The 15644-nt window shown below is 50.2% G+C and overlaps 1 protein-coding gene across 8 annotated transcripts in view; it reads left to right on the top strand.

Annotated features, from left to right (window-relative positions):
* Pou2f2 (POU class 2 homeobox 2) overlaps nucleotides 1-9747 on the top strand; it is a 49755-nt gene extending 40008 nt beyond the window's left edge. For 3 of the 8 annotated variants that reach the window (XM_048369456.1, XM_048369461.1, XM_048369458.1), the window contains 10 exons: nucleotides 3266-3371; nucleotides 3467-3558; nucleotides 4079-4192; nucleotides 4317-4458; nucleotides 4551-4699; nucleotides 4781-4957; nucleotides 6722-6788; nucleotides 8531-8735; nucleotides 8845-8918; nucleotides 9183-9543. In XM_048369456.1, coding sequence (XP_048225413.1) covers nucleotides 3266-3371; nucleotides 3467-3558; nucleotides 4079-4192; nucleotides 4317-4458; nucleotides 4551-4699; nucleotides 4781-4957; nucleotides 6722-6788; nucleotides 8531-8735; nucleotides 8845-8918; nucleotides 9183-9511 — 1455 coding nt within the window. In that variant the 3' untranslated portion in view covers nucleotides 9512-9543. Of the gene's footprint in view, nucleotides 1-3265; nucleotides 3372-3466; nucleotides 3559-4078; nucleotides 4193-4316; nucleotides 4459-4550; nucleotides 4700-4780; nucleotides 4958-6721; nucleotides 6789-8530; nucleotides 8736-8844; nucleotides 8919-9182 lie in introns of all 8 variants that reach the window. The other 5 variants (XM_048369455.1, XM_048369457.1, XM_048369459.1 and 2 more) reach the window with 5 other exon arrangements.
* The last annotated feature ends 5897 nt before the right edge of the window (nucleotides 9748-15644 follow it).

The following is a 15644-nucleotide window of genomic DNA, read 5'->3' as shown; positions in this document are numbered from 1 at the left end:
TCACAGATTAGGGACAAGGAAGTTAATCCACAAAAATAGGCTGACCAGGAGCTCTTCCTTGGCATCTGTTCCTTTACTATAATTTCTCCACTGACTGTGGTATCACACTCCCCCAAGTGGCTTCAGAGAATCTTGCAGCCTCTAAATTGTGAAGAAATAGGGCCCCCTACTGGCTAGCCCCAGTTCTGATCCCACTCACCTTTTCTTTTGCCCAGAAAAATATGTGTCTCATTTCTTTAGTCAGCAAATACTTGGTGGACATTGCCATGCTGAGGCTCCTTTCTGGCTGGGATCCTGTTCACTCACACATGGAACGGACACCCACTTTGGGGAAGACAGACAGGAAGCAGACAATTGCCATGTGGGAAAGAAAAGGATGGAGTGTTACAGTACGTGACAAAGGAAAAGGAAGACCCCTTATTGTAGCAGGTGGCCAGGGGAGGACTCTCTGAGGCCAGACATTTGCTGGAGCCTTGGGTGAGGAGGAACCCACCATATATACATGGAGGAGGAAGAACAGAGCAGGGAATCTCTCTTGGGTTCAGTGACAGGATCACTGTGACTGGATTAGAGTTAGAGTTGAGACAGGCATGAAGTAGAAGAAGAAAACAGAGGCCTGGGACAGGCAAGACTGTCTGTCTATCTGTCTACCTATCTGTAGTACTGGAGAATGAACTCAGGGCCTTGAAAGCACCTTCCCACTTGAGCCACAGAGCCTAGTACTTTTATTTTTAGTTGGTTTTTCAAAGGGGTCTCTTGCTTTTGCCAAGGGTGGCCTTGGATCCTGTTCCTCCTCTATTTATTTTTTATTAGCTTGCATTAGTTATGCAGGGGGTGTTCATTGTCTCCCTCTGTCTCTTGAGAAACTGAGATTACAAGAATAATTTGTGGGTCTGGGAATATGGCCTAGTGGTAGAGTACTTGCCTCACATACATGAAGCCCTGGGTTCAATCCCTCAGCACCACATATATAGAAAAACCCAGAGTGGCACTGTGGCTTAAGTGGTAGAGTACTAGTCTTGAGCAAAAAAGAAGCCAGGGACAGTGCTCAGGCCCTAAGTCCAAGCCCCAGGACTGGCAAAAAAAAATTGTTTTATGTATACATGCACACACACGCATGTGCATACTAGAGCTTGAACTCACACATGTTCTCAGCCTTTTTGCTCAGGAATCTATAGACCACCCAAGAAATGTTTAAGGATATAATTCAGACCTTGGATAGTAAAAAAGAGGTCTAAATTTTTTCTTATTCTCTGACGGAAAATGTAGTATTTCCCTTCAGTGTCAGTGTAGACTAGCCCCAGTTAGTGACAAGCACTTTGCCACTAACAGAATACACAAAGGCTTTCATATTCCACTCTAGTCATTGTGGTCACAAAATATTGTTTTCATTCCTCACTGCTTTGAAATTACAGTCATCATCAAGCTATTGCTGGCTCTTGTTATAAAGAAGCTGACAGATGACCATGTCACAATTGGAAACATACTTACATCTCAATGTAATTCATTCCATTTGAAATTCTATGTATTTTATTTTCATTTTTAAAAAATTATTTGAGACTGGGTCTTGCTGTGCTGCCCAGACTGCTCCCAAACTTCATAGGTTCAAGTGATCCTCCTACCTCAGCCTTCTGAGTGCTAGGACTACAAATTTGTGCCACTATGCTCAGTTTTCTGGGGTGAATGTGAGTGTGTGTGTGTGTGTGTGTGTGTATGTGTGTGTGTGAGAGAGAGAGAGAAGGAGAGTGTATGTTTAATTCTGAGAAGGGGAGAGGGTATTAGGTTATGTCAGATACCAAAAAATTTATAGAGTGTAAGCTCTGAACTCCATTATATTAGATCCCTATAGCTGCTGCTCAAGGAGAATGAGTTATCCAGGGCAGATGGTCCCATTGCTTGGGCCAGGACAGTGACAGCAGGGGGAGAGAGAGGAGGGAGTTGGTAGGAGGAGGTGGAGATAGACTGGCTGGTGGGGAAAAGGAAGGGAAGGAAGGGATCAAGGCTGACCACTGTGCCTCAGTCCAAATAGCTTGATGGGCTCTGGTTAGCTCTTTTCCATCTTTACCTCTCACCCTCTGCAACCTGGGATGCACTTTCCCCATCCTCTGTTGTTTCTTTTTCTGTTGATTCAGAATGAAAACCACAGACACTTGTCTTTCAGGCTTCTGGGGAGAATGAGTTGTTTTCACTGAGTCATGCTAGGGAAATACATGAGTCAACAAGTGTGTGTGTGTGTGTGTGTGTGTGTGTGTGTGTGTGTGTGTGTGTGTGTGTGTGTGTTCGTGTGTGTTCATATTGGGGATTGAACCCAGGGCCTCATGCATGTACTGTATATCACCTGAGCCAAGCCCCATCTTCCCTTGATTTATAGATGGTCATCTTTCCCCTGTGTCTCTTCCCATCATCCCTCCGCCCCCCTTCTGTAGTCATCTCTTTGCCCTTTTGATCAGACCATCAGCTGTCATGGCTTAGAGCCCACCCTGCTAACATCATTTTAACTTGATCAACTACAAAGACATACTTTCCAAACGAATTCACACTTAGAGGTCCTTAGGCTAGAATTACAACATACCTTCTTTTGTCAAACCACAACATTACCAGAGAATTTCCCAAAGTGGTCATACCAGTTTAAGCACCCACTATTTGCTGGAGTTGTTTAAAGCTAATTCTATATGTCATATCATTTGCCTTCGGAGTGTTTTAGAGAAAAGAAAAAGAGGGCTGGGGATATGGCCTAGTGGCAAGAGTGCTTGCCTCACATACATGAAGCCCTGGGTTCAATTCCCCAGCACCACATATACAGAAAATGGCCAGAAGTGGCACTGTGGCTCAAGTGGTAGAGTGCTAGCCTTGAGCAAAAAGAAGCCAGGGACAGTGCTCAGGCCCTGAGTCCAAGGCCCAGGACTGGCAAAAAAAAAAAAAAAAGAAAAAGAAAAAGAAACACTGGGTCTAGTTTACATTTTAAAACAAGTCTATTTGTTCTGTGTGAATGTAAGACAAGACAAATATTTCTTCAGGAAGGAAAGGGCAAACAGCAAATCTTCCTGGGGTCATCTTGGTGGGACTTTCTGTGTCCCGTGGTTGAGAGTGAGAAGCCTCTGGGTGCCCTCAGCCCAAGGTGATGTTCAGAACCCAATGGAGCCTGGATTACTTGCCCAGTGCCCAATTGACTGGTCTCTGAGTTCGGCCCTATGGGTTCAGGTGATGCAGGACAGTTAACCTGTCTAGGATTCAAGCTGTCTTTCTGTCCATCCACTCCTGTCAGGACATACAGCAGCTCCTCCAGCTTCAGCAGCTGGTGCTTGTGCCAGGCCACCACCTCCAGCCACCTGCTCAATTCCTGCTGCCACAGGCCCAGCAGAGTCAACCAGGTAAGACCACTGTGAAGGGCCCCCCTCTGCCTCTTTGGATCTCGCTCCCCTTCCCTTTCCTGCTCAGCCTGTGTATTCTATTCTTGGTTTTCCAGGCCTGCTACCGACGCCAAATCTATTCCAGCTACCTCAGCAAACCCAGGGAGCTCTTCTGACCTCCCAGCCCCGGGCTGGGCTTCCCACACAGGTGAGACTGCCCAGTGTGCCAGGACAGCTGGCAGCAGGGTCAGCTGAGAACCGAGTGAAATGGGGTGATATGTGTGTGGGAGGGTACATCTCTCCTCTATTAGCCCACCCACAGGCACAGACATGGCCTGGGGGGACGGTAGTAAGGGCAGTTGGCACAGCCCTACACTGCCAGTGATTTGCTATGGGAGCTCAGGCTGGCCATGCTTACTCTCTGAGCTTCCCAGAAACTCTGTTGCAGAGGTTTTCTGGAGGAGAGGAGGATGAAACTCTGTGGCAGAAAAAGATAAAATGTAGAGAGTTCTAGGCAATGAAGGGACTGATGTAGGGTAGCAGAGTCAAACCTTTAACAGGACTGTCAGTGAGTATGGAGGAACAGGGAGTCTGCAGGAAGAGGCTGAAACAGAAGGGAGGGACCAGAAACAGCAGCCATGGTTGGACCCTTTCCTGGCTGTCCTCTGGCATCCCACCCACCTGCCTGCCCCACCATATTGACCTACCACATGCTGTCCGACCCACAGCCCCCTAAATGCTTGGAGCCACCATCCCACCCCGAGGAGCCCAGTGATCTGGAGGAGCTGGAGCAGTTTGCCCGCACCTTCAAGCAACGCCGCATCAAGCTGGGCTTCACACAGGTGTGCAGCTGGGAGGTGGTCTGCATGAGGGGCATGGGCACTTGGCCATGAGGCATGCTGGCTGTGGGGGCCATGCCTGCTGGCAGAGACCCCACCCTGACTTTCCTTCCCCATCCCTTACCAGGGTGATGTGGGCCTGGCCATGGGCAAGCTCTATGGCAACGACTTCAGCCAGACAACAATTTCCCGCTTTGAAGCTCTCAACCTGAGCTTCAAGAACATGTGCAAACTCAAGCCCCTCCTAGAGAAGTGGCTCAATGATGCAGGTGAGCCTGGACTGAGGCTGAGGTGGGGGGGCGGGGATGAGAGACGGCTCGGGGAGAAGCCCTCTTATACCCCACATCTCTTCTGGGCACAGAGACTATGTCTGTGGACTCCAGCTTGCCCAGCCCCAACCAGCTGAGCAGCCCTAGCATGGGTTTTGACGGGCTGCCTGGCCGGAGACGCAAGAAGAGGACCAGCATCGAGACAAACGTCCGCTTCGCCTTAGAAAAGAGTTTTCTAGCGGTGAGGCCCCATCCACCCTCCCTGAGTGTCCCAGAGGAGAGTCAGGAGGAAGGGACCCTGCTAACAGCCTTCTGCCCACAGAACCAGAAGCCTACCTCAGAGGAGATCCTGCTAATCGCGGAGCAGCTGCACATGGAGAAGGAAGTGATCCGCGTCTGGTTCTGCAACCGGCGCCAAAAGGAGAAACGCATCAACCCCTGCAGCGCAGCCCCCATGCTGCCCAGCCCGGGGAAGCCCACCAGCTACAGCCCCCATCTGGTACTGGGCACGGTAGAAGGGAGGGGTGAGGAGCAGGGAGCACAGGCCCAACAGGCAAACAAACCTACTTGGTTGTCCAGAGTCAAGAACAAAGACCAGCAGAGGAAGTGTTTGGGATGGACTTGGGAATGGAGCATACCATACAAGGACACAGTTTCAAGAGGGAATTGGGAGGGGTTGTACTTGTTTGAGACAGAATTTCCCTATGTGGCTCAAGTTGGCTTGGAACTTACCATATAATGCCATCTCTGGCTTTGAACTATTAATCCTCCTACCTTAGCCTCGCAAATACTGGGATTCTAGATGTGAACCACCACACTCAACTTAAACTATGGGCTTATATAAGGGCTAAAAGCACCTGTAGATACAGAGTGACCTAGGCTGACAGAGTTATCACAGGGAGGGTCACAGTCCCACGGACATGAATTCATACAGTCCAGACATAGTCCGCATAGGGATACATAGGTTCATACCCATATAGAGACAGAGGAGGCCCTTAAGTGCCTTGCAGGGACATCAAAAGACCCATGAAGTATCCTCAGGAGCACAGCCACACACAGGCCCACTTAGTATCAGACACAAATGGACAGGTTTAATTCTGCCTCATTTCTATCCATTGGTGGAAAGAGCTATGGAATCCAGAAAGGAATCTTCTATTTCCAGGGAAGTAGAGGAAGGAGGGACACCTGAGTCATAAAGAACAGGGGAACAAGCGTTTAAGCAGCTTTAAGCAGCACTGTGAACAAGGGTCCCTAGGCAAAGGGCCCAGTGTATACAAGGACCTATGTGTGTGTCAGACCTGCTTGGACAAACTCTAGTTCAATTTAGTATGGCTGGAACCACAATACCTACAAATGGGGTGGAGGTCAGGGAGAGACAGGAGGAGCTGGTAGTCCAAGTTTCATGTAGAGTCTGAATTTAAATCGTGGGCAGTGAGGAGCTAAGGCAAGTTGTGAGCTGAGGAGGGACAGGATCATTCAGACAAGCTTCTGGGGTTGAGGGAAAGGTGAGACTGGAGGCAGGGAGCCACAAAGAAGGGCAGTGGAGGACCCAACACTCTCACGAACACATTTGTGGCAATTTATTCTCATCCTTTCAATGCATGTGCGCACAGACGCGTGCGTGCGCGCGCGCACACACACACACAGAGCTTCTCCTGGATCAGCAGCTTCTCTTGAAAGGGCAGGCATGTTCTAGGTACACACAGAGCAGTGGCTGTTCAGGGCTTATCTCTGAAAAATACCGGCAGGGGGGCTGGGGATGTGGCCTAGTGTTAGAGTGCTTGCCTCACATACAGGAAGCCCAGGGTTCGATTCCCCAGCACCACATATATAGAAAAAGCCAGAAATGGCACTGTGGCTCAAGTGGTAAACTGCTAGCCTTGAGCAAAAAAAGAAGCCAGGGACAGTGCTCAGGCCTTGAGTTCAAGCCCCAGGACTGGCAAAAACACAACACACACACACACACACACACACACACACACACACACACACACACACACACACAACACTGGCAGGCAGGATTTTAGCTAGCCTGAATAGGGTCAGAGGAGAGACGAGTCCTGCTTGTGGGATGGGGTCACCTGGGGCAAATGTCAGGAAAGAGGATCTAGTGTGCAGGGCAGGACAGGTAAGTAACAGTATACCCAAAGCCCCCTCTTTCCCAGTCCCATTCTGAGGGCAGGATGGAAGAAGTGGGGTGCATAGGGAGTATCAAGGGGATTGCTGGGAGACAGTGCCTAACCTCCGTTCCTTTCTCCCCCAGGTCACACCTCAAGGGGGTGCAGGGACCTTACCATTGTCCCAAGCTTCCAGCAGTCTGAGCACAACAGGTCAGAGTGGGCAGCAGACAGGGAGGGGGACTGGGAGAACACATGCACAGCTGTAGCCTGAGGTTCCCCTCCTGTGCCTCTGGCAGACCTCGGACCTCAGGGCTGATTCTTGGGTGGAGTGGGGCATAGGAAGTACAGAGGGAAGGCTCCACTCTTCTGTCAGAGCAGCCAGGTTCTGATCTGCTCAATAATTTGTGAGACAAGAAAGCAATTGCTGAGCCTGGCACCAGTGGCCCATGCCTGTAATCCTAGCTATTCAGGAGGCTGAGACCTGAGGATTATGGTTTCAAGCCAGCCCCAGTGGGAAATGAGACTCTTTTATCCAATGAACCACCAAAAGCTGGAAGTGGAGCTGTGGCTTAAGTGGTAGAGTGCTAGCCTTGGGCAAAAAGGAGCTTAGGGACAGTGCTCAGGCCCAGAGTTCAAGGCCCAGGACTGGCAAAAAGAAAAAGGAAAAGAAAAGGGGTTGCTAAAAAGTGATATACTTGGATTTTTGTCCTTGGTCTCTGCAAGAGACCCTCAGTGAACTTGAGATATTTCTTTGCCTCTCCAAGTATCAGTTTTTCTAAAATTATTGTGAATATGTAATACATACAGAAGATAAATGGGCAAGTATATGCATTCAAGAGTATAATAGGGCTGGGAATATGGCCTAGTGGCAAGAGTGCTTGCCTCCCACACATGAAGCCCTCGGTTCGAATCCCCAGCACCACATATGTGGAAAACGGCCAGAAGGGGCGCCGTGGCTCAGGTGGCAGAGTGCTAGCCTTGAGCAGGAAGAAGCCAGGGACAGTGCTCAGGCCCTGAGTCCAAAGCCCAGGACTGGCCAAAAAAAAAAGAGTATAATGCCTGGAAGTATACTTTGATGACATACTTGCCTAGTATGAATGAAAAACTCTGGGTTCCATCCCTAGCAATATTTAAAAAAAAAAAAGGAACAGGCACAGTGGCTCACATCTGTAATCTCTGCTGCTTAGGAGGCAAAAGTAGAAGGATTGTGGTTTGAGGCTAGCCAGACAAAATTGAGAAACCTTATAAAAATAAAGGAAAGCAAAAAAGGGATGTGGGCATGGCTCAAGTGGTAAAACACCTATCTAGAAAATACAAGGCCCTGAGTTCAAACTCCAGTACTGCCTGCTTGCTTGCTTGCTGGATAGAAAATAAACATTATGTTGCCTCTCTTAAGTTAAGAAATAATAAGGTTTGTAAAGCAGTAGAGAGAGCTTGGCAGTACTGACTTAATTTGTACACTCATTTTTATGACTTAGGTCCTATTATTATTGCCATTTTCTGGATGAGGGGGGCTGAAAACCAGAGATGTTAAGGCACTAACTCAAGGGTGCATCCAGGGCAGGGCCTCAGCCCCTCCCACGTAGCCTATATGCCCATGCCCCTTCTCTGGCCCCTAAGGGATGGTAGTCTTTGTCTCCTTGATGTCCGATTCTTGTACAAATCAAAAGTGGTTCAGGGTATAGTAGGCACAGAGACAACAACTGTTTGGCCCAGGGCACAGACTCAGTAGGTGATCGCTGCTCTCACTGCAGTCATTTTGCCTGCTGTCTACATGGCAGAGTGCTCACCATGGTGCTGGGTGTGGGACAGGGCGGGAAGGTCCTGATCTGTTCTGATTGAGGAGCCATAGCATGAGTTAGGGGATAAGCAGGAATTGACTCCATCTCGAATGCATGCTGATGACCTCATCTCTGTCTCTATCTCTCTCTTTCTCTGTCTGTCTCTGGCAGTTACTACCTTATCCTCAGCCGTGGGGACACTCCACCCCAGCCGGACAGCTGGAGGGGGTGGGGGCGGGGGTGGGGCCGCGCCCCCCCTCAATTCCATCCCCTCTGTCACTCCCCCACCCCCAGCCACCACCACCAACAGCACAAATCCCAGCCCTCAAGGCGGCCACTCAGCTATTGGCTTGTCAGGCCTGAGCCCCAGCACGGGGTAAGTATACAGTTGCATGTGGGAGGTTGCTGCTGCTTTAGGGTGGGGTTCACCTAGTACCGTGCCAGCCCCTCAATTCCCCGCTAATGCCTCTGCTTTGCTCTTGCAGAAGCACAATGGTGGGGTTGAGCTCCGGGCTGGGTCCAGCCCTCATGAGCAACAACCCTTTGGCCACTATCCAAGGTGCGTGCTGCTTCATGTCACTCTCACTGCCACCAGCCCCGCCCCTCCCAGGGCCTTGAGCCCCCATTGCTGCTACAGCCATGCCATCTTGCCCCCTCACTGCATCGCTCGCCTCTTCATCCCCATTTTGCCTCTGGGGAAGGTGTGAGGGGTGCTGCTGGGGGTCAGGGGGACAGATGGGAGGCACTCGGCCAGGATGCTGGGAGGCAAAGCACTCCCCTGGCTTGGCGTGTCCCCAGCCCAGCCTCTCTCTCTCCCCACCAGCCCTGGCCTCTGGTGGAACCCTGCCCCTTACCAGCCTTGATGGCAGCGGGAACCTGGTGCTGGGGGCAGCCAGCGCAGCCCCAGGGAGCCCCGGTCTGGTGACCTCGCCACTCTTCTTGAACCATGCGGGGCTGCCCCTGCTCAGCGCCCCACCAGGCGTGGGCCTGGTCTCAGCAGCAGCTGCAGCTGTGGCAGCCTCCATCTCCAGCAAGTCTCCTGGCCTCTCCTCCTCCTCTTCATCCTCCTCCTCCTCCTCCACATGCAGTGAGGCAGCAGCACAGACCCCTGGAGGGCCAGGGGGGCCCGAGGCAGGGTCCAAGCCCGAGTGAGGGCCCACCACGCCTCCCCCCACACCTCTGACCCCCCCACTTCTGTTCCCCGCCTGGAAAAGGGCGAGGAGGTCAGTGGTAGGGGTGTAGCGGGTCCTCGGAGCAAGAGTGACAAGGGAGGAAAGACCAAAAACCCAACCAAAAAAAAAAAAAAGGAAAGAAACCAACAAAAAAGAAAACCAAAAATAATCACAACAGAAACCAGCTGCCTCAAAGGAACCAGAGATGAAAAACAACAACAAAAAAATCCCTCACAAAACCCAAACAAACCAAAAATCAGTTGTGAGCCAGAGTTCATAGTGCTCACTCTCACTGCTACGACACCAAATAAGAACCCCAGCCAGGAGCGGAGCAGCCTCCGGCAGGCCGGACCTCACCCCGCCGCAGAGCCCTGGCTGTGGGGCCAACTCCTCACCTGCCTCCCCCAAGTTGGGGGACAGAGAAGGAAGAAGAATGTTCCAGCCTACTGGCTGCCCCAACCCTCCTGGGCCAGCAGAGACAGGGCATGGCTTGGGGCAGAGGGCCCAGGGCCCAGAACCATCTGCCAAATGTTCTTTCCAAAAGGTGAAAGAAAAAGGGCCTGAACAACCTTACACCAAATATTCAGTAGCTTCATCCAAAGGATGTACAGATTTTTAGCGTTGTGCTCAACAGAATGTGTCCCTACCATATCTCCCCCTTCCCTGGCCCCTAGCTCTCCGCAACTGGGCAGGGGGTCTTGCTTTAACCTCTTTCCTCCCCCCAGCTAAGGGGAGAGTTCAGGGGGAAACCCCAGGGGCGACTTTCTGCCCCCTGCACCTCCCTCTTTTTTCCCTTTGACAGATGAGCTAGGCCATTTTGCCAAGTTCCAGCTCTCACAAGTCCCCCCTCAGCCCTGTCACTCTCTTCTGCTCTGGATCTCCCTCCTCCCTGGTCACAGGGAAGGTACAGCTTTCAGGCAAAAGGGGGATGAGGTGGGCATTCAAGTTGTCTTTCTTTCCATCCTGTCAGTTTCCCTGAAAAAAAAAAAATTCATATTCCAGTGCCTATCCGTGGGATCCTTCACGTTCTTTGACATTAACCAGAAACCAAAAATATAACTCGCCTCAGCCCACCCTGTGCCCCTCTGACACTGGCAGATGCCTCCCCTCCCATGCACACACGCACGCACCCCAGTGGTGAGTTCATTCAGATGGCATCCCTATCAGGGTCCATGAGGCGGGGACAGTGCCATGACCTGTGGTCCCCATCCAAGAGGGCGCTGTGGTGGCCACCATTCCCATGAGACCTCCACGAGGCTTGGCTGGACCGTGTTTGCCCAGCCCTGAATACATCTCAATGATGGACAAAGGAGAGATGTGCTGCTGGGAGCCACCTTGCCTCCTGCGATTGTGGAGACCAACAATGTTTTGAACCAAAAACAAAACAAAAAACAAAAAAAAACCAGAAAACCAAACAATAAGTTAAAACTAGAAAAAAAAAGAATTTATAGATATATATAGAGCTATATATATTAAAAGGGAAAGAAGACAAGAACCCCTGAAGAATAAGAAGGAGCCGCAAGGTGGAGCCAAGCCCTGCACAGTGGTCCAGTCTCTTGGTCCCCAAGGCTAATGGAAGGATGGATGCTTCTTTCTCTTCACAAATACCTCATGGACGTCGTCTTCGGGAAAGCCGGAGGGAGGTGGCTGGGGCAGGGCCTGTCACTCAGCCAGGGTGGGTGGAAGCGGGTGGGTGGGGTTGAGAGAGGGTGTCAGGGACAAGGGTGAAGAACCCCAAACTTCCCGCCCCCCCAATCAATTGATAAAAGCTTTAATAGGAAAAAAAAGACAGGAAAAAAAGTTAGGAAGCAAAAAAGAATGGACAAAAGAAAACTAACAACTTAAGGGTGGTTTGATTCCCCCTTTGATTTCTTCTGTTCTCTTCTTCCTCTTTTGTCCCTCTCCCCTTCCTCTTAGCACCTCTCCTCACTTTTCCTTCCCTCTTCTCCCAATCTTGATCTTTCTGTGTCTCTCCTCAAACCAAAGTGTTGCTGTGAAGGACACGAGCCATTGAAATCAGAGTGGCCCTGCCCCTAGCTGGGCAGGAGCCAGAGGAAGGGGAGAGCCGGTGACGGCTGATGCCGGCAGCTTCCACACTGGACACGCTGGGGAGAGGCAGTTGGAGCCCTAGGCCTCAGCTTTTCTTCTGGTCTCCCTTCTCCCACCCAGGGAAACCAAACTGTTGGGTTGGGCCACAGAGGCAGCAGAGACTCCAGAGCTGCTGCAGGGCCTCGGGTGCCTTGTCTGGGCAGTGGAAGAATGGTCCCTACCACCTGGGGCCCACCTCTCTGGAATGGAAGCATCTCTCTCCTCACCAGCTCCGTGCCCTCGCCCGACCTCTTGAGTTTTGTCCATTTCAGCTTCCTGAAGAGAGGCTGGCAAGAGGGCCCTGGCTCAAGGGTGGAGAAGGGGCCCAAGAGCTCCTGACCAGATAGGAAAGACATTTGAGCAGAGCAAAATGAGAGCAATTACGACCAAAAACCCCCTCCGAGAAGACAGGCAGCATGGAAGGCATGGTGGAGATGACTCAAACAAGAACTATGATCTAGACCAAAAAAGAAAAAAACAAAACAAAACAAAAAAAAAACAAAAAAAAAGAAAAAGAAAAAAAAAAAAGGAAAGAAAATCCAGGACTCACTACCACCCACGTCATCCTGCTTCTTCCCATCCAGTCCCATAGCCTGGATCCCTGCCCCACCCATGTGGGACAGGGGGGCAGAGAGGAGGAAGCAAGGGCACAGATGGGGTGGATGCAGCTGGGGGTGATGGGGATCCCCCCATCCAACCCTCACAACTGGGAAAGAAAAAAAAAACAAGAAAAAAGAAAATTCCTGGGAGGGGGAAAAGAAATAACCAAATCCCAAGCTTTAACTACAGCTGTGAAACCAAATATTGGGAAGGGGGTGGGAGGGAGGGAGGGGCAGGTGAGCCCCAGGTCTCCCCCCTGGGCCCCTCTCCCCTGAGGACTCGAGATAAGGCACCAAATACCTCATTGAACTTTAATGTTAAAAAAAAAAAAAAAGGAAACCAAATATCGTTGGCTGGGGGCCAGCCAAGGCAAGGGGCTGGGGGGGGCTGAAGGGAGCCAGGGCTGGGAAGGTGGTGGGAAATCCTCTCACCCCACCCCCACCCGCCCCTTCCACTCCAGCCCTCCCTGTCTCGACTCCGGGAAACAAAACTATCTCATCATTTTTATTTTGTGGTCTGTACAGAGCCTATGTCCGTGTGTCTGTGTGTGAGCGAGAGCGTTGGGAGAGCTGGGGAGCTTTGTGTGGGGATGGGGAGGGAGACCCCAGGCCAGGCTTGGGCTAGCATAGATGTCAGGTGGAGGGTCAGGGGCCTGGGCTTAGAGAGAAGAGGTGAGTGGACTGGGACAAAAAACTCCTTTTACCTTCTCCCTGACCTTCTACCCTAGTGGTGCACCTACCTTAGTGGTGGGCCTTTTAATTGTGCCAAAAAAAAAAAAAAAATGCCAGTAACTAAACCACTTCTCTCTGTTCCCTTCTGGGGGACAGGGTAGAGGGACTAGGAGGAGGAAGAGGGAGCAGGATGTGTACGGGAATGAGTAGGGATGGGGATCCCAAGGCCCTGTTGGGGCTAAGGGCCAGAGGCAGAAGTAGGAATTTCCCACACATCTCCTCCCTGGGGAAGGTCAAGAGCGTCTCCAAGCCAAAGCATCCTGGGAAGATCCTCAAGGAACTAGCCAGGTTGAGGTGACCTCTTGACCTGACCCGCTTTTCTCATCCAGTCCACTCCTAGGGTGCCTCTCTCTTCCTCTAAGCCAGGGTAAGGGGAATTGAGAGAGTGAGATAGACAGCAAGATTGAGACACGCGGGCCCCACCTGTCTGAGTGGGAAAGGCAAGTGGAGGAGATAAAGGCCTCCAAGAGAAAAAAGAAACAAACCAAAGATTTAACCATTAAAAACCCACAGACAACTCCGCTACCTTTTTATACGTTGGAAAAAAAGTGAAAAAAAATAAAAATATTAAAAAAATTACACAAAAACTCCAGCCGCAGTTCCTTCATGCGGTTTAAACTTTGACCTCAGCAGTCTCCAAAGCAAGACGACGATGACAAAGGTGGAAAAAAAAAGAAAAAAGAATGTATATTTTTAAGTATTTGTCCTTGAGATGTTAGCTCCTTGTTAAACAAACCAAAAAAGAGGAGCGAAAAAAATTAATAATCAAGAAGTATTGCTGAGATGGAGACAACTTATTTACTATGTCTGTGACCCTCCCTCTGCCTCCTTCCCCTTCCTCTCCCCTTTCCACTCCTTTATCCCAGCCGCCCTTCCCCCAACCTGTCCCACAGCCCTGGGGGGCTCGGTATTTATTTATTTATATAACTGCAGGGTGACCGGAGGAGAGACAGGCCATCTTTCATCAGCAACTCCAGCTCCTTGGGGCTTCTTAGCCCACTACTGCCACCATTACTTCTTAAATCCAGGGCTGGACTAGGGCAAGGTGACTACCCCACCTTGTAAAGATCTGATTGGTTCAGCTCTTTTGGTGGAGAGAGGTCTCTCACCTATTTACTTGAATGACTAGGCTGGAAGTAGGGATGGGAGGAGACTTGGTGAAGCTGGCAAATAGTGGGCAAGGAAGACCAAGAAGTGGCGTCCAAAGAGTAGGCCCTGGAGTAACCTGCCTTTCCTCCATTCCTGTCAAGTAACCTCCATTTCAGTTGTCTGACCCCTGTGTTGGTAGCCCCTCCCCTCCCATCCTGCCCCCCCTTTCCTGTCTCTTCTCGTGGTAGCGGGTTAGCGTTTCAGTGTTCTTAACTCCAATCTGCTTGTTCATTGTACAATGTGCTTCTTTTAAGGCCCCATTTTTGTAACTTGAGTGTGTCATTCATCTGAACAAACATCAAAAAATAAAAATTTTAAAAACTGTATAAATTATGTCTATTTTCCCTTGGTCTGCAAACTGTCCTGAGAAGGGGATAAAGACAACAGGGTATGAGGTAGAAATATACATGCAAACTGGGGAGGAGACTTATTGTTCAAAAATGTTACAGAAGACAACTTTTTTTTTTCAATCAAACAACTAAATCTAGCAGGTACTGGTGGCTTACACCTATAATCCTAGCTACTCAGGAGGCTGAGATCTGAGCATCATGGTCCTAAGCCAGCCTGGGCAGAAAAGTCTGGGAGACCCTTACCTCCAACTAACCACCAGCTCCAGCCAGAAGTAGAGCTGTAGCTCAAGTGGTAGAGTGACAGCCTCCAGGGACAGAAAATACCAGGCCCTGAGTTCAAGCTCTTTGAACTCACAGTTTGCACACTGGGACTATTCTCAGAAGGCCCCAGAAAAGTTCATTCCACTGTCACAGCTATTTTTTGCTATAAGCATTTTTATCCTATGGCTAATTTGAGTACCCTTAGGGTTTTTTTTTTTTTTTGCAGTCCTGGGCCTTGAACTCAGGGCCTGAGCACTGTCCCTGGCTTCTTTTTGCTCAAGGCTAGCACTCTACCACTTGAGCCACAGCGCCACTTCTGGCCTTTTCTATATATGTGGTGCTGAGGAATGGAACCCAGGGCTTCATGTATACGAGGCAAGCACTTTACCACTAGGCCATATTCCCAGCCCCCCCTTAGGTGGTTTTTTCCCACTCCAGTCCTTTTTCTCAATTCAGCCTTATTTTTTAATTTGGTTTTTATAAGGATGAATCTTCTAATTATTCTAAGTACTTACTTGACAGGACTTTCAGGATGTTACAGCTCTTCGAGAGGGGGTTATTCAGGAATGAAATTTTTTTTTTTTGCCAGTCCTGGGCCTTGGACTCAGGGCCTGAGCACTGTCCCTGGCTTCTTTTTGCTCAAGGCTAGTACTGGTTACCACTTGAGCCACACACCACTTCTGGCCGTTTTCTATATACGTGGTGCTGGGGAATCGAACCCTGGGCTTCATGTATACGAGGCAAGCACTCTTGCCACTAGGCCATATTCCCAGCCCCAGGAATGAATTTTCTCCTAGGCTCTAGGGGTATCTGACATTCTGGGACAGTGGCTCAAGTCTTTCCTGCAGGGTACCCTGTCATTGAAGATGGTCCCCATGATAAACACACTTGACAAAAAACTACTTATGAAAAGAAAACTGCTCTTCATTAGGAA

Source organism: Perognathus longimembris, chromosome 20 (assembly GCF_023159225.1).
Source record: "Perognathus longimembris pacificus isolate PPM17 chromosome 20, ASM2315922v1, whole genome shotgun sequence".
In the NCBI taxonomy this organism is placed as follows: Eukaryota; Metazoa; Chordata; class Mammalia; order Rodentia; family Heteromyidae; genus Perognathus; species Perognathus longimembris.
The sequence above is the reverse complement of the archived record's forward strand: the minus strand, read 5'-3'. Positions and strand labels throughout refer to the sequence as shown.